This window comes from Lutjanus erythropterus, chromosome 22, assembly GCF_056507025.1.
Source record: "Lutjanus erythropterus isolate fLutEry1 chromosome 22, fLutEry1.hap2, whole genome shotgun sequence".
NCBI lineage: Eukaryota > Metazoa > Chordata > Actinopteri > Lutjaniformes > Lutjanidae > Lutjanus > Lutjanus erythropterus.
This window is the reverse complement of record NC_139338.1, coordinates 10,775,835-10,797,833: the sequence shown is the minus strand read 5'-3', so window position 1 is coordinate 10,797,833 and position 21,999 is coordinate 10,775,835. Positions and strand designations below refer to the sequence as shown.

At 39.8% G+C, this 21,999-nt stretch overlaps 1 protein-coding gene across 1 annotated transcript in view; it reads right to left on the bottom strand.

Annotated features, from left to right (window-relative positions):
- The window catches only part of LOC146306671 (copine-8), a 113,961-nt gene that overhangs the window by 76,961 nt on the left and 15,001 nt on the right, over positions 1-21,999 (bottom strand). The window contains exons 2-4 of the mRNA XM_084710832.1: positions 5,135-5,175; positions 2,213-2,259; positions 164-267 (exon numbers count right to left, since the gene is read on the bottom strand). Of these exons, the coding sequence (XP_084566958.1) occupies positions 164-267; positions 2,213-2,259; positions 5,135-5,175 (192 nt within the window). The remainder of the gene's footprint in view (positions 1-163; positions 268-2,212; positions 2,260-5,134; positions 5,176-21,999) is intronic.

The following is a 21,999-nucleotide window of genomic DNA, read 5'->3' as shown; positions in this document are numbered from 1 at the left end:
ATGTGAAGAGAGACGCTTTCTAGAAGAGGCTTCAAACTTTGAGTGAACCCAAGATCAACTCCAACTGCCATTTAATATCACGTCTGATGCCAGAAGTATTAATCTCAGAGAATGTTAATACCATAAAGACACAGAGACGCACACGAGTTTAAGCTTTACTTACAAGTCAAATCGGAGGTTCTGTCGCTCTTCAAAGAAGTAGTCCAAAATGAATTTCCGCACAAAGTCAGGATTTAGCGTGTTGTCAATCACCTCTGTTCTTCCAAACTAGACAGAGAAAGAAAGATAAAAATGCCATTTGGATAAACTGCACGAATTTTTCTCCAATACAATTCTGCTTTTCTAAATGTCGGACCACAAAATAGTGTGATGACCCAAAACTACATTATCTATGAAGATGTGAAATAATTATCTGTTGTTAGAATATTTCCGCAGTTCCCCAAATCTTAAAAATGTTACTGAAATCACAGTTTTTACAAACACTTTGTGAGGCCGCAGTGACTCATGTGAATAACTAATCAGCAGCATTTTTTACCCTCAGGAGACACATCAGGGGAGGCTGGTTACAGACGATTATGTACAGCTTCAGAGTAATGAATGCAGAGCAGCTGAAGTATCAAGTCAATGGGGGTCAAGTAGGCCCCCGGTTTGGCATTTAACTTAGTCTATTAATAATGCATGCAGATGATGGTCTACTCAGAACTATGAATAACTGTGAATGATTGGGGCTGCTAGATTTGCCCCCTCATTTCCATTCATGAATATTCATTACTACGAAACACACAGGTGATTGCGTTACATTGATGCATGAGTGCGCACATGCTCATAAACCGGTTGCAAGTGGTGGTCATGTCTGCAAGCGCATAGTGGGGTTTCTTATCATTATTAGGTAATAATTAGGTCAGATTTACTATTAAAATAAACTAGACCTTCAATAACACAATTAATTTAATTGTGTTACAGAATACTGTGAGTAATAAAAGAAGATACGATCTATAGCAAGGGTGCCAACTGAGGAATTCATAGCGTTTGTGGTCGGCCAGAACTAATCCCTGTGACACTCACAAGGTGAGGACCAGTCGACTAGTCTAAATTTACATTTACATTTAATCAACAGGGAAATTAGTTTGAGGAACATCCATACTTTCTACAAGTTGTCATTCCTAACCTGAAAGATGCTTATTAGGTGCAGTAAACCAGTAGTGTAATGAATGCAGGCTACTCAAAGTTAAAGTATTTAAATGGAATAATTAAAACTGTCATGTTCAGGGGCCACACAGACCATTTCTGAGGGCCGCCATTGGCCAGCAGCCCACACTGATCTAAAGTTTCCAAACCAGCCTGACATTTAGCTTTATTGCTGCATTCACTGACACTGGTTTATGACTAAATAAGTGGTAAACTAATCAGCTTCTGCTGTACTTTAACCCTAACTGGCAAATGTTGGCAAACTAACATAATGAACTAAGATGGACTTAATTATCCTTACACCTAGTAAACATCATCATTGCCATTGTCAACATAATAACATGGTGATCAGAGCACCACTGTGCATAAATACAGTTTCACAGAGCTGCTAGTATCACTGCAGAGCGTGTTTAGCCACATAAATAACGGTTTGTAACATACTGAGTGCATGTAAAGACTGCAGAGAAGTGGATCATGTTACAGGCATAAGCTGAGAAGTTTTGGTGGATGTTTTCAAACCGCTTACTGTAACACTCTATTTGAGGCACTGTATAACCATGTCATGACACCTGTTATGACCATGAATGGAACGATGGGATGTTTACAATAACTGTCATTAAGTTTCATTTGTTCGGTTATGTAATCTTTAATGTACAGTTGACCTTATTTGAGATGTGTTTCTTAAGACATCTTGACATTAACCAAGACAAAAATATCTTTGTTATGACAACTTGTTATTAATCAATTCAACATAACCTGTCATTGTCTTCATTATGACAACTTACGGTTACGTTGTCTTGGTTGATGTCAAATTGTCGTAACAAAGACATAATTAGCTTGATAAACTCAAACAATGTCAACTATGAATTTCAGATGAGATAATTGACCACATGACAGTCCTTCATGCTCATGACAGGGGTCGTGACATGGTTATGACAGTGTAATAACACCCCTGCTTGATCCATTTTGGATAACAATTGATGACAGGACATAAAGTGTCCACTGCATATTCTCAGACACTCACCTCTCTCCACTCCTTGTTGCCCATGCCTTGTGTGTAGAGAACACAAACTGTGAAGAACAGAGACACAAAACATGATAAAATTAAAGATCATTAGTTTTAAACACATGGGGATATCCATTAGAGTTGCACAGCATTTTTCTCAAAACTTTCTCAATTATTCATATACTGAACTGAACAACCACCTGACCATTAAACAATAGGATTCCTCTTTAAAATCGTATTTTTGAACTGACAGGTAAGGCTAACAAATGGAAGTTTAGAAGAACATTGAGCAAATAAATTTAATAAATAACTCACATGTCACAGAGTTTAGTGTATTGGATCCATCAGAATATAACTAATAAGTCCTAAGTACGTGAATTAGAGAAAAAAAAAGAAAACTACATCAAAGCACCTGATAGCTTTATTCATGAAGCCCAAACATATATATTATATTCCCATCTTCAGATGGTGAAAAGACATAATTTCAGGCCATTATGCAATTTTCCCGAAACAAGGCAGCTCACTAAAAGGCAAATTACTGAGCTCACTCATCACACACTTCACTTCTGGAGGCCTTTGATGTTCTTTTTCACATAAGTGTCAGAATGATATATAAAGATATAATGTGCATGTAAGCACACCCACACAGACACACAAGGAATTTCTTTGGGGTCTTATACAAACAGGCGGGAGATATTTTAGGGAACAGATAGACTTAAATCAATACTAAAATAGGAAACTTTGGATTCTTCACGGTCTTGCAGCTTATGTATTGAAGGTCTTTATGTCATTTTTTCCACTTGTACCGGAGTCTTATTTTTCCTTTTGGATCACTGCTCTTTATTTTTACTATGAAGTGGCATATAAAAAGTATTTGTGTATTCTCAGTATTTCTTTTCTTTTCTTTTTCCTTTACCTTCCTTGCTCTTTCTTTAGCCCTGTCAGGCCGGTTCATATCAGGAGGCCGAGGTCGCCACACTCAGCATAATCACAACTGCTACTCAGCACAAGAGCACGCTGAAATGTATGGCTAAAGCCTGCGCTCCTTCCTCCTCCTCCGCCTACTCCTCCTCATCATCATGTTAATCACTGTCATCCTCGTCATCGTGTTCATCACTGCCATCATCATCACCTCCAGTCATTTTTATCCCATGCTACTGCAAATGTGCTGACATACTATGTTTTGCAAAGACAGTATGTGTGCATGTGTGCGTGTAGTAGAGGCTGTCCTCACATGGCTGTATAGATTGTCTGTGCAAGACGCTTATTCCAACCTATATTTACACGACCTCGAGTTACTGTGGCTATTATGACGTGAGCAAAGGAGGATGACTGGTGACAAAGTAAGAGCAACAAAAGAGGAACAGAGTCCACATCTGAAGGAGGTCGGGTTGGATGGATGGATCAAACACAGTAAGACTTTCACCTGGAGACCGCTGTTTTTGAGAACGCTGCCTTATTTGAACTTGTGTAACGTACTTAGCTTACTTCTTATACTTTATTGAACTTAAACCACGACCTTTTCCTTTGCCTAACCAATAAGTTAACCATACTTTGACCATTTAACAAAATTAACCATGTGACCATGAACAACAAAGATCTGATGCGATTAAAGTCTGGTACAACAAAGGGCCGTCGTGTCTGTTGTGGGGCTGGAAGATATAGACAAAAGATTTTTTTTTTACAAAATACCTCAGTATCAATATTTATCAATACTGCAACTATACTGTAGGGATAACTATTGGTATTTTCACAAAATATTACCACCAATAATCATCATTACTGAGGATATAAGTGGGTCAAATAATAGCACAGCTAGAACAGTGTGATAAGTTCACTTCACTGTTAAACCAGGAAAAAAAATAACCAAAATGTAAGATGATATCAAGTCTCATATCACTGTATTGATATTTATGTATTTGGCAATTGAGCTACTTAGTCGTTTAGGTATGAGGATGTGTTGGTGAATCATCACAGAGCACCAAATGTCATCTTGATATGATAATCTCAAATTCACACACACCTCAAGATGACAAATTCTCTGATAACATTAATGACTTCATTTCATATTATTAAGCCATGAATCTTAGCCTTGATCTCACCCTCCACACACTCCCTAATACACACTTGATCACATACACAGTATCATATCCTTGATACAGGTCTCAATAACACTTTAAATGTGCTGAATGAAGGTAGGGAAGTATTGAAGGCATCGCTCGGGTTATTTGAAGTGGGCTTGGATGAGGTACTAAATTACATTTTGCTGCTGACTGTCCACAGCAGTTTACTGCTTAACTTTCCACACTGGTACTCCTCTGCTTCTTCAAACTGAGAGCAAACCAGTCACCACCCACCATAGCTAATACACTGATTATGGATAAGTACCTCATACAACCCCACTTCAGATAATCCAAAGTGTTGGAGGAGGAGAGGTGTATTGTCACCTGTTCTGTGAATCTATAGGGAGAAGCTTCTTAGTTGGCTTCATGTGTTAGTCAGACCCGCCTTGAGCCAAGCTCACACATTTAGCAAAAAAAAAAAAAAAACACTTCATACACACAAAAGGAGTGACTCACGACTACATATGGAAAAAGACAAGACATTCTTTCTCTACATCCCTAATTGATTTCTCACTCCCTCACACGCCATTTGTTCCCCTTCTTTTATACATTTTTCTCATTTGTTCTTTACTTTTTTTAACTTTCCTTCATGTCTATCCTTGACTTCTCCTTTTAATTTTAGTCTACAGAAATGAATTTTCCAATACTTTTATGCTTTTGTGCCCTCCTCCTCCTACTTCAGTCTTTCCTGTCCTCCCCATTGTGAAGTTCAGAAATGATATAGAGCCAAGACCTCTCTCTTAACAATCATGCACTGACAGGAACACAAACTCATTCTCCATAGGTTACAGACAAACACAGAGGTGAGGGATCTTACTTGGGTCTGATTTAGAGAAGGTGTCCCTGTCCAGCAGGTTTCTGTGGAGACACAAAGGGTAGAGAAGTTAGAAAAACACAAACATTCATCATCCAAACGTGACAGTGAATGCATTTTAACACAGAGACTATTTATGTGCTCTGTTGGCCATGAGTCGGCACAGTGCCATCACACTCCTTCTACACTATCCCTGTGAAAGGATTATCACAAATACCGGATTTACCACACACATGCCACGGTACAGTACCGATGCGTGTGCATGACTGGCGTTCATAATTTAGATGACAACACTGAAATAAGTAACAAAAACAGCATTTGTTTAAGTCTCCAAATCCTGGTAATGTCCTACATTTTTCTTCAACAACAAATCCCATGAGATGATCAAAACCAACAGTGAATTGATGATCCTATTAGTAGGTGTTGAGCTTAATGTAGCTTATTCCTCTCCAGTGTTGTTTAAAAAATATAAAAAATCAGTAAGACATATTGCTACACTGGGTGTTCCTTCATTATGATAAACATGGGTGCTGCAAATACACTGTCCTACTGCTGTAGATACTAAAATGTGTATTAATGCACATCTGAAAATAGTTGCAAACAAGTGGACTTTTGCTAAAAAGTGTGTCCAGCATTGCTGGGTTTGATGATTTTGCCTTTGTTTTTTATGATGTGTTCCTGTGAAAGCCAAAACTAAACTCACGTCTGTACATTTTTAGAAGCTCTCTGTACTTTTTTAGCTTCTAACTGAATCTCTGTGGTTTGAAGTTTCTCTCCTGTGTCCCTGCTTGTACTTTGAGGTATCTGCTTTACTGTTTCATGTTCACTTTCAGCTGGATAGAAGTTGTGTTGCTGCTTATGTTACTGCTGATGGAAACCCAACATTTCCTGATGCTTATCGATAAAACCTTTTAGACGGCAAAATATCACAGGACTTTTTTTGTAAGGAATATATAGGAATTTGATGTGTTTACCAAGCATTTTACAGCCACTTAACCCAAGACCAGCACATTATCAGTCAAATATTAATTAATCACAAAGGTTATCAGTCGAGACAGCAAGCCTTTATTGTTTCAGTTGGAAAAGAGGTGAAACTGTCATGTTTCCATCACTGCCACTCACAGCTGGAGCTGATAAATACCTGTGACAACTACCTTTGAACCTTTTAAAGACGAAAGACAGATGTTAGTGGGTGCTAGTGTGTAAAGAGACTCAAGTGGGCTACCAGGACACCCCAAAGACCAATATTTAGACATCATCAGTAGGAAGGATTGGGCTTAAATGAGCTAAAACAAACAGAGCAGAGATGCTGTTAAGTACTAAAAGACAGACTTATGCATTGTTGTTTTTTTCTTTTTGTTGGGTTTGTTGACAAGACAAATATAGGATTTTGCCATCCTTAACCTGAAAAAAAACAAACAGCTGTCTGAAACAAGCATTGAACTGACAGGTAGGCATTTGGGAAAAGTGGGAACCAGTGGTCTATCTTTGAAGAACATGAGCTTCTATCCACAACATTTTCCTGCATTCTAATTCCAAGAGTGAGCAGAAAGGCGTTGGTTTCGGTTAAACACAACGTGAGAAGACAAACCGGGCTACGTGTTCAGCATAGGCTTCGCAGCGCTGAAACCTAAAAACATTTCTTCCAAAATTCAGACAAGTCCTTCCTTGTCACATAAACGGTGGGAGGCCGTCCTCAGGTCAGGCAACAGAGCAGAATAGTACCAACTTCTATTCAGACTTTTTATCTATGGGTGAGAGATTTTATCACTCCTCATTTCATGCTTGAAAAACACAAGGTCTAAGATCATATTCTCTGCAACTGGTGATATATTGGGCAGTCCTCTGAGTTTCAGCCAAGATGGAAGAATTAAATGAGACCTTGTCATTAATTCTGATTTGTGAATAATGAGATGAATGACGGTGGTAAAGACGATGATGGCATGGTTTAGAGAGGAGAGTCTCTGCAATGAGTTTTAATCACCCTAGCACACAAAGGCCTTGATATAATTAAAATATACTCTCCAAACTACTGTCTTTTGTCTTTAACAAGTCCTGACATTTCCTGGTTGCGGGCATCAAAATGCTGGTAATGCTTCCCGTCATCCTTTCAAACCCAGGGATTGTGAGAGACTCTGAAAGGCTCTCAGACAAAGCTCTGAAACCATCACTGGCTGGAAAGGATCCAGGCTGCAAGCTGGTTTTCAGGAACAGCCTCTTGAACTGTAGCTCTTTTTTATCTCAGCTCAGTTTCACTTGTCTCCATCTCCCCGTCCCTGTCTCGGTATCTTCTTCTTGTGTGAACTCGTCAACACCACCTATGACATTTTCTCTCTGTGTCACTCTCTCGTGTATGTTCTCAAAACAAAGAAACACCTCAGGTATCCACTCCGTCCTTCCTGCTTGTTTGTCGACTCACTTGTCCCTCAGTCGCAAATTGCAGCGACCCTTACGTCAAATCACTCATATCAAACACGCCACGTCAAGGCACTTTGCATGACGATTTGCTGTCACTTGAGAAACTTGAGGCAGTTATTTGAAGAATTTGGCTCAGGTTGCATGTTCAGTTAAGGTCAGTTTGAGTTTACCTCTCGTAATCCAAAGACACACACACATCACTGACACCCTGCAGACTCAAAATGACCCATTGTTGTCCACATGTCTGTTTGCCTGTCGTGTTGTTTGTCCTCAGCAACAAAAACACTACAGTCCTACTAAGATTACATAGAAACCATGCCATTCAAACTTCTGTTTACATGCTTTAAAGCATAGCCTAACTTACGACTAATGACAAACACAGATGCTCCTTAAAGTTTCTCAATAGGCAGCTGATTAGTCATTGGACTACTTTAAAATAGCTGACTAGTCATCACTTATAATATTGGTAGTTGGACTGATCAACCTAAAAAGAAACACACTTATCTTTGGCTACCTGACTGGAGCTTCACACTGAGACATGCAGAAAAGACTTCAGAGTGAACACAGCAACATAATCAACAGGACTCCAGTTGCTTTTTGTCAAATTAACTTTGCTGGAACTAGCGCTGCACACCACATGCTCGAAGCTTCATTTGTTGCCATGGTATTTGAACAACAAAATTAGTACTTGACTGTTCACATATATATGATGATATGATGATCATCTCCACCTACGTTGTGGGAGTATTAATACTAATACCATACATCCTGGTAAAATGTTAGGAAGGTATAAAGCTACTAAGCTAGCTAAACCTACTATACATCTTTTAATTCAAGTTCTCTTTCTTTCAAGGTCTCTTTCAATGACTAGCCTGTTTGCCTTGTTAACTCAATGTGTGTGTAAAACACACTTCATTGAAACTCAGCAGAAACGAAACGAAACTCACCAAAAACATATTTTTTGGTCTTTCCATCGTTCCAACAATCAACAGCGCTGGGTTGGTTGAAATAAACCCTTTTCGCTGAGTGGTGGCCCTCACTTGTTCTTTGGAGGCAGACCATTAAATTGGCAAAATAAAATAAAAGAATTGCCTGTAAACAAAAAATTGCAATGGACTCAATCTCTGATGGCTGATTGGGAATCGTTGAAAACAAGAAGAATATGCAATATTAATATGCTCTGATATAGCTGAGAGGCAACATGAGAGCAAATGCCACACATAATCTAACCGATCAGAATTGATTATTCTCAGCTGCCCCTGTATAAACTAAATTGAATGACCTATTTTGTGGCGAGACTGTGACATTTCCCATGATGCATGCATTTACATGAACTTCTGAATGTTGAACTGTCCCTTTAAGTGAAGTAAATACTCCAAAAAAGACTCTTTTCAGTCCATCTGTTGTCAGTACGGAGAGGGTGGAGGTGAAGGAAATTAACAAGCCACTTTCATCATCTAACGCCATCTAAGAATAAACCTGGAAAACATGAGCACACACCTACACTACCTGCTAGAAAATACAAACACTCCTGCAAAAAATTTGGCACCGTTTGGCTGAGAGTCATTTCCCATTCTGAGTCTGGGGTACGGTTAGGGACACGAGTTAAAACACACGTTCTCCCTCTGAGAAAGAATTTGAGTCTCCACACTCTCTGACTGGCTGCTGCTCAAAGCACATCACACATGGTGGCACTCCAAATGGGCTCCTGGGCTCCCCCTGCATGTGTGTTGTGTGTGTGTGTGTGTTTTTGTGTGTGTGCGTGTGTGTGTGTGTGAGTAAGACACGTTTTTCAGGATTTCCACTTCAGAGGATAATGTGAATGAGTCATGGCTCTCCCTCTTTTTCTCTCGCTCCTTCCCTCTTTTCATCCAGAGGCAGGCAGCGGAAAACTAAAAGCTGCCATCCGAGTCACAGAGAGGTCTGCGCGAATAAAGGTACCACACTGAAATAGTGTTCGTATTTTTAGCAGAGCGAGTTTCCTAAAAACGTCATCATCTTATACTAGCGATGTCTTTTCATTCAGATTTTATGCCTTTCTGGTCAAATAAATGACAGTACATCAATCTCCTCATGGAAAACAACAAATATATCAATCAACCAATCGGCCATGAAGACAAGAAATGGAATCGCACGTTTAACTCTCTGTGGTACAGCGCCTCTCGAGGTAAAATCCCCATTTTTGGCCATTTACACTCACACAATACATCCACAACGGTGCAATCCTTTAAAAAAGAGGTAAAGCCTTAAGGAAACTAATAGCAGGGTTTCATTTTCTCACATGACACTCCAGGGGCCATGTTGAATCCCTTTTTTGACACTTTTTCTCCCCACAAAAACAGTCTGAGAACATCTTTTTTTGGTCACTGTATAATCTAAATAATTTATTCACACAAATAAATGAGAAAAGTTAAATTTTTAACAGTTTGATGCACTTTATTTGATAATTAAGTAATGGAAAACTGTCAATTCTGTCGTGTTGCCTATTTTTGACGGATGCTGAGTCAGTTAGCACAGAGCGGATCGAACGAGCAGGAAGTCAGACACAGAAAAGGCAGGGAGAATATGGTTCATTTTCAAAATAAAAGACCTCATGCAGACTCAAGATCAGAAAAAAAAGAGACAGAAAAGAATCTATTTAACCACGAAGCCTGCTCATCCACGGTAGAAGCAAAAAGAGCAAGGAAAGAAGACCTAATCAACAAAATCTGAGCAAGAGTTCTGGGTGGAACCATTACACCATAGAAGGGTTCTCTGCAGAACCTTGCATAGGGGGTTCTTGGTGTAACCTTTAACTCAGACGCAGTGAGCCAAAAATTTTAAACACTGTCTTTTATCATTCCTTACCATACAGTATGTGCTGCTTTAAGGTGGCACACCCCAGTGTGCCCTAAAAAAAGCAATTTCTTTAAAAATGTCTTTAAATTATGAGTACTTGGTCTATTTTATGACAAAAAACAGAGAGTGAATAGCAAAGTGAAGCTCTCAGTCATCTCTAAAAATATTGATTTCCTCAACAGATTTCCCTGAGGCTTTCAGCTTTGGTATGCTAAGATGCATCTCTCTCATCCTTCCTCACAAAAAACACCGCCTTTGGCATTTCTGCTGGCCCTCGCTCACTCACACAATAAAACACTTCTCAGTGCATCTTCTCTCGCTAATTCACTTGCCACTTAATCACTTAATTGGATATTTTTTCTCCCTCTCTCTCTTTCTCTAACTTATGTAAAACCCTAAGTAGCTCAGTTGGCTCTGACTGGATAGATCATCCTCATAAAAAAAAAAAAAACATTTGTCGATGTGAGGATATAAATAAAGATCTAAAAATGCAGGATTCCAGGGAACGTTGCACGAACAGATGCACATGCAGCCTCTGACGAACTGTTGCTGAACTTTCAGGTGGAAAAAAAAAAAAAACCCACAAAGAACATTACATGGCAGCAGCCTTTTTAAGCATTCACCTATACAGCTTTTAAGGCAATTAGCAGGAAAAGAACAGAGACCACGCATGACGCAAAGAAAGCACCCCCATTAGATGATTACAACGTTGGAGACCTGCCTTTTACCGAGAAGCAGTTACCACATCCAGTGTTCAGATGAGTTTATGATATGAAGAGACGTCACATGTTTGTGATGTGAAATGATTCAGTTTAGGCAAACACAGCTTAGCTTTAGATTAATTGGTTATAAGCAGCTGATACATTTAAAATTAAGACTCATTGTTGCCTTTACTGTCAAATTACAATGCTGTGCTCGTCTCGCACTCCTGCAGTGTCCCTTCTGCTCGCCTGAGCTTCCTTGAGCCCGGACAAGGTAGAAAGAAACAATTCACTTCAACCATAGACTGTATATCAAATAGGGTTTCAGACTACACCATCTACAGTTCCAACAATTGCGCCTAAAACTAAAATAATACAATTTTAAATCTATACATTTTCTCAATCACATTTTTGTAAGATTTTGCCTTCTGTATTCCTCTATATTTCTAGTTGAGTCAGTTTCTAGAAAATATGCAGATTTATTGCGCTTTAATTAAGCATACATGCATGGAAATTATCAATATTCTAGGGGCCACTGACTAAGTGTAGTTGCAGTATATATTTTTCAGCCTATGTTGGTAAAAAGTAGCTTCTCATCTTCTTCTAATTAATGTCTGGCAGGATAGATGCTCTACCACCAAAGATACTACGCATTTAATGAAAACCACAATGTGTATCATTAATAAAATTCATGTGACGACTGATGAGTCATCACTGATATCACCAAGGCAATCAAACCAGATCATATTTAGGGTTACTGTTCTGCATCACTGTTCAATGAAACCTCCAAATGTGGTTGTTTGGATTTTTTTTTTTAGATTTTTCTCATTTATGAGTTGAGAAAATTCTCCGACTTCTTGAAGGGGACCTATTATGCGTTCCCTTATTTTCTGTCGTAATGTTACAATGTTGGATGTTCACATGAAACATGTCTGAAGTTTCAAATAATGAGGTAAACATATGGAAAAGTAATTCCTGTGAGCAAAAAGTTTCCAACAATGTTTTCTATTTTTGATGATGAGCTGACGTCAACTCAGGGCTGCATAAAGGGCCATTAGAAGATAAATAACAATGTTTTTGAACTGTGGATCATGCAAAACTACTCTAGAGGAATAAAAATACAGATCTGGAAATGAGCAGAGTCGGTCCCCTTTCAGTTAAACAAGAGTATAAAGAAGCTGAAAATTGAACTAGGGTCTGCTGAGTTAAAGGCTAGTATATCGACAAGAGATGTAATGGTATCACGATATTCAATGTATTATTATGTCCCGAGTATCAACATCTCTGACAAGTGTCGTGTAATATTTTAATCATATTAAAAAGTCTCCTCCACATCTTGCAAAAGGAATCTCTGTTCATGTATTGTTTTTTTTAATTAACTTCACTCTTGTATTTTAACTGTCAGCTCTAAAGACTTAAGCTACACAAAAAAAAAAAACGCACCGCCAGGATCACCGACACACTATTGTCACCATATTTGACAGCACTGATCTCAGATTTGATCAAAGCGTCTCTTCTGCTGTCAAACCACGCTTTCTCCTCCCTGAGGGAAACCTATACCAGCACAGTTCACTGCCATCCTGGCCCTGCCTCTGACGCATCACCTCTGACAGCTGTCAATCACAGCAACAGGAAGGGAACTCTGACTCCAGATACACACACACACACATATGCTCCTTCATACTGATTTGGTTTCTCAATCTCCTTCTGAGAGACATAATTAAAGGGTAAAAAAAAAAACGACAAACAGAGACAAAAGACAGACGTGAAGAGGCACATAAAGAGAGAGAGACGGTGAGGCAGCATCTTCAGCTGATATGACAACTCTCTAATTATGTGAAATGCCTGGTGGAGCTTCGATGTGGGGTCAGAGAGGGGGGTTATCTCTCCCTCCCTCCCACACACACAAGCTGGAGACACACCTCGGGAGAACCACATGATAACAGCGGTGTGGGGACAGTAACCATGGCAACTACTGACAGCCAATTGGGGCTCACTTGACCGAGTTGACTGACAGTTGTGTGTTGTTTTTTTGCCTGACACTTGACAAGCAGGGGATGCCATCAGTGCTGTGGTATCTGTGGACTCTTTAATATAAAGGCGCCAACTAGAACCATATGGGTTCTTCACCTTGCCCCCACCTTTTTGGTTCTTCGCAGAACATTTTACAAAGTTTCCGCTTGGAATTGTTTCAGATAGTTCGACTAGAAGCCAGCATAGAGGGTTATACCTAGAACCATCTGTCAAAGGTTTCATCCAGAACCCCCTGTGAGATCTTCTTCATAGAATTCTTCTGCCCAGAACCGTGGCTGGGGCTTCTAACCAAAACCTGTTCACCTTCTCAGGGTGCTAACAAGATGCCATCCAGGGGGTTCTACCGAGAATGCTTTTATAATCCAAGGGTTTGATCTAGAACCCACCCAGGAGGGCCTAAAGAGAACCCTTTTATATAACTGTACAAAGAACTGATGACAAAAGAGTTCTTCGAGGATCTCAACAATCCCTGACAAACCCCTTCTTCCAAAAAGTGTTCTTCACAAGCAAGTAGAACCTCAGCACTTCAGGAGGAACCCTTTTGAAACCCTTATTTTTTTTAAGAGTGTGGTGCTCACCTTTCCACCTCGTTCCCCAGTCATCCTCTCCTCCCTTATCCCACTTTTCCCCTTCTTCTGATCTATTTTTCATTCATCTCTCCCCACTTCCCTCTCCTCTCTCCTGTTATTAAATTAATGAATACATCCTCTGTGCCTTTTGGACAGGCTGGAGAGTCTGCGCTAGTAACACTGTGTTACGTTGACTACACAACAGCAACCATTTTTAGCCCGCCGCAGGAGGGTGAAGAGGAGAAGGAGAGTGAGGAAAAGTAAAATTAAAGATTAACAGAGGAAGGGGAAGCAAATAAAAGGGATTGTTAGAAGAGGAACAGGGAGAGGACAGTTGAGAGAAAGAAAGAACAGGTGTTGAGTGGAAGAGTTGTTGAGGAAGAGAGGCAGGCAGTCTAATTAGCCATCCCTAAGTCTGTGAGAGGAGCAAGAGGAAGCTTGTTTTCTGTCTGTGTGTGTTTGAGATTGTTCCTTTAACTGCTCTATTTTTGTTGTTATGGACTTTATTTAGGCTTAACCATGAGCAGAGAAAAATAGAGAAAAGTTGAGAGGGGCACCGTGAAAGAGGAGGGGGTTTAAAAGCTACAGAACGTGGAGGCGCCGAGTATAGACTCTGAGCTAGATTTCTTTCTCAGGGTCTTTTAAGACATTTCCCTCAATCTCTCTCCTTCTGTGTATAAATGTACAGAGAAAGTACATGATGTATGAAGAACACATGATGGAACATTTCATTGTCATTATGTTTTTGATGTGTCTTGGCATCCTCTTGCTGAGATAATCAGGGACGTCCCTGAAAAAAGACAGGTGTCTGGATGGCAGCATATGTTTCTCCAAAACCTGTATATACCTTTTTACTTTAGAGATGGTGTTGGGAAGTAACTAAGTGCATTTACTTCAATTTAGAGGCCCCTTTATACAACTTTATACTTATTCTCCACAACACCTCAGAGAAAAAATTGTACTTTTTACTCCACTACATTCATTTGACAGCCATAGTTGCTTTTCAGTATACATCTTGACATACACAGTGGGCCTCATGTATGAATGTTTTCTTATTTCTCTCTTATAATTGTTCTTAAATCAGCAAGAGGAAAATAAGAATGATGTTGTTGATGAATCACAGTTGATGCACGTGTCAGGAAGTTTTCAATTATCATACGGAAATGAGGAAATAAATCCATATTAGAACAGCAGGCTGAAGTGCCGTGTGCAAAACCACAAACCAACAAGCACAGAAAAACAGGGGGAAAGAAATTAAACGGAAAAGACATAAGGGCAGAAAAAGAAAGAAACAACTTTTTTCAGCAGACATGGATGAGCGCGTTGGAGCATCATTGAGGAGGTTTCTCTGTCGGGGGTGCAGCAGGTGCAGCCAAGTCTTTGCACTCCTTAACCCACCAGCCAGGGGACTACTGTGTTCCAGATCTGAATATTTACTGAATGGATTTTTAACTTTCAGGTAACTTTTTTTGACATCTGGGTAGATTTGATCTTATCTAAGAACAAGCAGGAAGTACAGATGTATTGATCAATGCCACAAAATTTAAGATCAAATCTGTTTGTTTGACTGATTCATGCATGAGGTCCATTTTCTTCAAAATAACTTCACATAAATTAGGGAGAGAAATGACCTATAGATTGAAGTTTTGATTACGCACTAATACAGAGGAAAACCCTCTGAAGGCAAATTAGGTTCTCCTTCCTTCCTGTGGTTCAGATTCAGGTTTCAGTATGAGCAGCCACTCCTGATCTGTGTCATCAACTGACATTTACTTTTAACGACTGGTTTTCCACTCTGGTGTGGTATTTCTGGTCATTTCCAAACCATTCGGCTGCTCCTGGTACAAGCCGTTTGATACCCTGAACTTGCTGCTCTTTGGCTCGATACACGCTGTGCTGTCTTTCCATCACATTTCTTCTGCTTCACCTCTGCTTCCTCGAACCTCTCCTCTCCCTACTTGAGCTTTTCACACAGCTTCAATTATTCTCCACTCCTTTTACATCATTATTACTACACCGTTCTTCACTTCCAAGTCCTCTGGTCTCCTCTCCTGTCTCCTGTTCTGTCCTCTTCTCAGGGGAAAAGGGGTTTTCTCAGTGAGAGCCCAAAGCATTAATTCCCATTCTGTCTTTTGACTGACTTCTTTTTTCCCCACCTCACTATCCTTCTCTTCTCTTTCTTTCTGTCTGTCTCTCTCTCAGTTTGACCGTGACCTGAATAGACTCTGTGGAGACTACACCATCTCACTGAACTAGATACAGCTACACACATGTAGACACATGCAGAGAACCACATGGAGGAACCTGCGTACGGTCTAGTGATTTTCCAGTTCAACAACTACCCCACAACCATGACGTCATACAAACAAATGACCGTCTGAGTGATACTGCTTCATGATATGTTTAGGTCCAGTATTGCAGACCTAATAAGCCTTAGGTCCTTTTCCTCAATAAACAAGATAAAGAACCCATGCACAGATAAACCGGCCATGCTAAAGATATCGCTGGGTGGAAAACAAAGAGGCTATTTTTGTTGTGGTGACTAATCTGAAATTAGAGTCCATGTGTGACTGTACACACCAGCAAATGAAAGACAAAGAAACCCTGAGAAAGATACGATTTTCTCTTGTAATTCCTTTTACAATTTACTCGATTTATTCAGTGTATTGTTAGTGATTTACAATTCAATGACACTGTTTTTTCTTCAAGAGAAGTGAACATTGCCACTAGGGACGTTCCTGGCAACTAATTTCCCTGTCGATTAAACCCAAAATTTAATTTAGACTAGTTGACTAGTCTAACACTAAGTCAAAAAATACTGTGCGCATTAAGAGCCATTTGAAGACATTAATCACAGTCTAACTTAAAATGCTGCTGAAATGCGTACCACTTTGCGCTGTGCAACACTACACATTAACCTATAAAACATGATAACAACTCACTAAACGCTTCAACTTTTTCAACGTCACAGACTACATCCAACATTATTTCCATTTTCTAGATTAAAACACTGCCAAACCACGCTGGTTTTACAAGCTGTCATCAGTCCGACTTTGCTGATATAAACATCCGGTGTTGCCTTGGCCATCGGGGCATATGCGCTTGTAGCATATGGAGAGAGGGGCAGCATTTAATCATGTAGTGGACTAATCACGCACACCCCTTATTGCCACAAACATACTTCATTTCAAACATTCCTTAAAGTAGTAAAATTGGTAGAGCTGTACTGATTAGGCTACATTCACACTGCGAGTCTTAGTGCTCAATTTTATGCTCAGATCTGATTTTTTGGCTGTTCACATTATTTTTAAAATGTGGACAAAATCATTCCAGTGTGAATTGATCATGGTCCTGAAAAATCCTGCATGTAAAAAAAAAAACACTTCAGTGACATTTGAGCAAAAAATGATTTGGGCCACTTTTGCCTGCAGTGTAAACGTAGCCTTAATCAATCAATTAGTTGTCAGCTATTAAATTAATCTCCAACTGTTTTGATAATAGTTTAATCTTTCTGAATATTTTAGATAATCTTCTCTGATCCAGCTTCTAAAATGTGAATATTTTCTGGGTTTTTTTACTCCTCAGGAAACCCTTGTGCTATATCACAATATAAAACAATATCTAGTCTCATATAATATTAATAATGCCACGCCATACATCATAGGTAACTATTCAAAAGTTTTTGTTGTGTCTTTCAGAAAATGTCACTTTCCAAACATTACTGTCACTATTACTACTTTTGTCTTATTTCACAAAGCACCTTACGTGCAGACTTTTCTCTGACTGTCCTCTTTTCACCCTGACAGTGTGACAGAAGTGGCCTGATTCACAGCACATCTAAATTACATATAGATGTAGGTCTGATGTGAGCCTAGCAACACAGGAGGAACGCAGATCAAACATTCGCTCATTATTAAACCAGAGACTTCAGTTCCGTTCCTCTGCCTTCCAGCTCATCAAAGACTTTCTCTTTTGTCTCCTCCTACTCCTCTTGTCCTCTTTACTGTTCAGGCGGTGATGTTCAGCCATCAACAGTCTTTACCTTTACCCTTAATTTGTCCTACGGGTCAATCATCTGTCAGGAGACAAAGGAGAGGCAATTCTGAGAAACTTCCCATAAGGTCCAGACTTGCCAATCCACAAAACCACAATGAATGTTGATGCTAAGCGGAGCTGGGCTGTACAAGCAACCCCTTCACCTCACTGGGAGCCCTCTCATTAAATGTTAATGCCAAAAAATACTGTCTAATGGAGCTTTAAGCGCTTGTAAAGCAGGTCTAACGCACCTCATACATTATGCAGGGACTGTAAGCGCCAAATCACAGGCTACTGACGGGTTTAGAAAAAAGAAAACCCTGTGATGTTTTCTTCTTCTCGCTTAAATGTCAACATGATATCTTGAAAGTAAATACAGGAAATTCTTGTGGCCTCCTCTCGTCGCATTTTACACATTCTTTCAGTTCTGGCATTTTCTAGTTGGGATGTTAAAAAATTTAGTTTTTTATCAAAGATCTATACTGTGTTCATGTACATTTACATTTAAATAGAGGTCCTGTTCTCTTGGCCTTTCATGCACTTCCACCACTGCTGGACTCTTCGCTGTGTGTGTGTGTGTGTGTGTGTGTGTGTGTGTGTGTGTGTGTGTGTGTGTGTGTGTGTGTGTGTGTGTGGCTGTGCTTAGCAACAGACCAGGAATATTCTTGGAAGCATGTGGAGCGAGAGGAGACAACTGGGCATGCTCACATGTTCTCAACAGGTCGCTGAGCACAGTGCTACAAGTACCTGCATCTCTTCTTTTTTTTCCCTCTCTCTCTCCTTTGTGTTCTTTCTCCTTCACTTCCTCCCCTCTACATTTTTACTGATCTATCCTATTTAACAGTGATGACCATTTGTTACAGAACATGATGAAAAGCACATGCTTGCACAAGCCCTCACACACACATACACACACTTATAGACGCACACACTGAAGGGGAGCATCAGCAGCTTGTATTCTCTCTCTGCTTCTCTAAGAGGGCTGCCCTAATTCTTCTTGACAAGGGCTGGGAGAGCCAAGAGAACATCTCAACACACACACACACACACACACACGCAAACGCACGCACACACACACGCTGAAATATGCCACGCCACTATCCATGTGTAGCAAAATACACATCAGTCATGGACAACACACAGCCACACATCTGTGCTAGTGGCTTTTCACCTTAATTGCCTTTGTCACTGCTTTCAGTGCAGTCTAGTCTGGCTCGTCTATAGTTTCCTCCATCAACGCACGTCTCAGCCTTCAAATGCATGTAGCTGCTCAACGAGCAAGGAAGCCAAATGTCAAAGCTGTTTTACATACACAGTAGGGATGTTCATGATGACAAATCGATTGATCGGTTGAGAATTTAACCGATTAAAAATGTATTAACCGATAATGTACGTTTGTGTACCACTTGGCATCATCTTGTAGGCAAATTCATGGGTTGAAAATGCAATCGATTAATCAGTAATAATTAATAAGATCATTATAATGTTTTTCTCTTTTTTCTATTTTCTCTCATTTTAAGTCTAAGTCTCTTTTTTTCACAAATGCGAGACATAACAATATTAAATGAGGCATTATTACTGCTATTTCAATTAATTAGCAATTAATACATTTTTAATTGGTTAAATTCTTAACAGTGATTAATAAATTAATGATTGAACATTATCATCTCTAGTGGAGCCATTTGTTGAATAAGGACAGGTTGACAAAAGCAGCTTTTCTGAGCGACAGCCTTGTTGGTTATTACTTTGTTTCCTTTGGGGTCAGTGTCGATACTAATATCAGGGAGCACACAAATTCTGATATCGCTATTGATATCAGACAATATTCTTTACACAGAATATAGAGTAGTGCAGCTATTAATCAATTAATCAATTGTGAACTGATTATTAAATTAATCAACAACTTTTTTGATAATCGTGTTAAGTAATTTCTTAAGAAAAAAACTCAAAAGTCTACTATTCTAGCTTCTTAAATGTGAATATTGTTTGGTTCCTTTAGTCCTTTATTACATTTTATAGACCAAACAACCAATTGATTATCAACAGATTAATTGATAATGAAAATAATCATTTGTTGCATCCCTAATATAGAATATATACACATTTTTTGCAGTGATCCCTCAAAATGATCCCTCACTTGTGACAAAGACACTAAGACAATAAAGGCACAATATTTTACATATTTTTAATTATTAATCGATTATTGATTGTTAATGTTTTCAATTATCAGTTAAGGAAAATGTGAAATAAAGAGAAGGTGAGATTATGACAAAGATGTTATTTGTCTCATTTGCAAAAAAATTTTTTTATAATTTATGTTCAGTCATACAGTATTTTCTTAAACTGCAATGTCAGAGTTGACACAATAAATGGAACATGCTCAGATGTCATGCAGCCAACCTTTTGGCAGCAAAGCATGTGTGTAAAACTTGTGTGTGTGGTTTTTAATTGTGTCTGCACATGTCTGTCTGTACAAACTGCCTTACAGAACGTCTGAGAGTGTGTAAGCTTATGTTTTGATGATGGAAGGGGGAGCTGCCATTGTATAAGGGAGGGAGGAAGATGGAGTACACAGCATTAACCTCCATATCTCTCTTTGTCTCCACGACATGAGTACTATGGCTGCCATGCAACGTTAACAACAGGACGCCGAGTGTGTGTTTGTGCATGTGAGAGAAACGGAGAGACATGCTTGGATGTGCACGCTGAGGCCAGGGGCTCCTACATGAGCGAGAGGGGGAGACAGACAGAGCGGGAGGCAGCATCCCTGGAGGAATTCAAACAGCCTCTGTGCTATGTGACCGGGATGGAGATGACTTCATTAGGCCAGCCAGTTTCTCTCTCTCCCTCTGTGTCTGTCTCTCCCTGGCTGTAAATAGGACTGTGAGGGTGATTTACTGTATGTCAACTAATCTTACTTGTCAAATAGTCTAAATCTGTGTCGCACTGACAGTCTGAGAGCTCGATGTGGAGTCTTTTTCTGGTGAAACGGTAGAGGGAAAATCCTTATCAGATATCAGAGATATCACACCCAAAATGTCAAAAAATCTAATTGGCTGGCAGAATTTAGAGGAGATGTTTTGATTTGTTTTATTATGGCTTTATTTCCCATGGGAGAAACTCTACATCAGAGTGAAAATAAAATGTCAGAGCATCAAATGTGAGCATATTTTATGTGTGTGTGCCGCGCTGTGTGCGCTGAAAATGTCATCAGCTGTCTGACTGATGGGAGGCTCTGCAGCACAAATATCTGAGCGTGTGTGTGTATGCAATGTGCATGCATGACTGTTTAAATGCTTTTAAATGCATGTGTGCGTGAATCCTTGAGCTGAATTGCTCCCTCAGGCTTTCCGCTGTACATCTTGGAAGCTATTGATGAATTCATTTGCTATCAGGTCTTGTTCTCTGTATGTTCTTGGATGGCCCATTGAGCAGAGCTTTTAACGCCTGTTTGACCCAGAGGGTCAACAGGTCTCACTGCTCATTTATTCTAAAAATACCCCAGAAGGACATCTGCTCAACACTTTGACAAAACCATCTCTTACACTGCAGTTCTAATAGAAAGTCCACCAGGTTTGCGCAGTAGTAGGTGTTACCAGTGGTGTTCAGTCTATGCTGATTAAATTATCTGCCCACCACCCACACCATCTAAGCATGTGATCAATACTTAGTTGGACGATGGGCGCAACAATTATGAACTGAAAGTATCTGCTCCGTACAGCAGCAGCACAGTCGTACACAGCAGAAGTCAGACTTCAAACATACAGCTCTAGGCTAATCACAGCCTGACATGAGGCTGTTTGACAACTATGGCTGTACTGAGTGAAATCCACTGGAAGAGAGCCCCAGCATCTCCAAACAGTTGTGGGGTGTGTACAGAAATAAGAGTGAGTATTGTGTTGGGTTCACTAGCTAGTGCTAATTTGTCAACACTAAGGCTATCCTTGGCAAGGACAGAGCAGGAATTTTACCACATCAAAACGACCAGTGCTATGGATGTCCCAGAGTGTGGCCGTGATGCCCCTTCTACCCACTCGGCCAGTTTGGCATGTCCTGTTTTGAACTGACAGTTGTGCCCTCAAAAAGTATCTGTAGAGCGTGTGCATCACAGAACCTCTTGCCCTCCATTTCAGCCCCTGTTCTGTCTCACCTATTTTTTCCGTGTTGAAGACAGTGAAAATTATCTGTTGATAGTCATATTGACATCATACCAGCAACCCCATTCACTACAGTAAATGTCTATATCTGTAGAATATGTCACATACATGAAAAC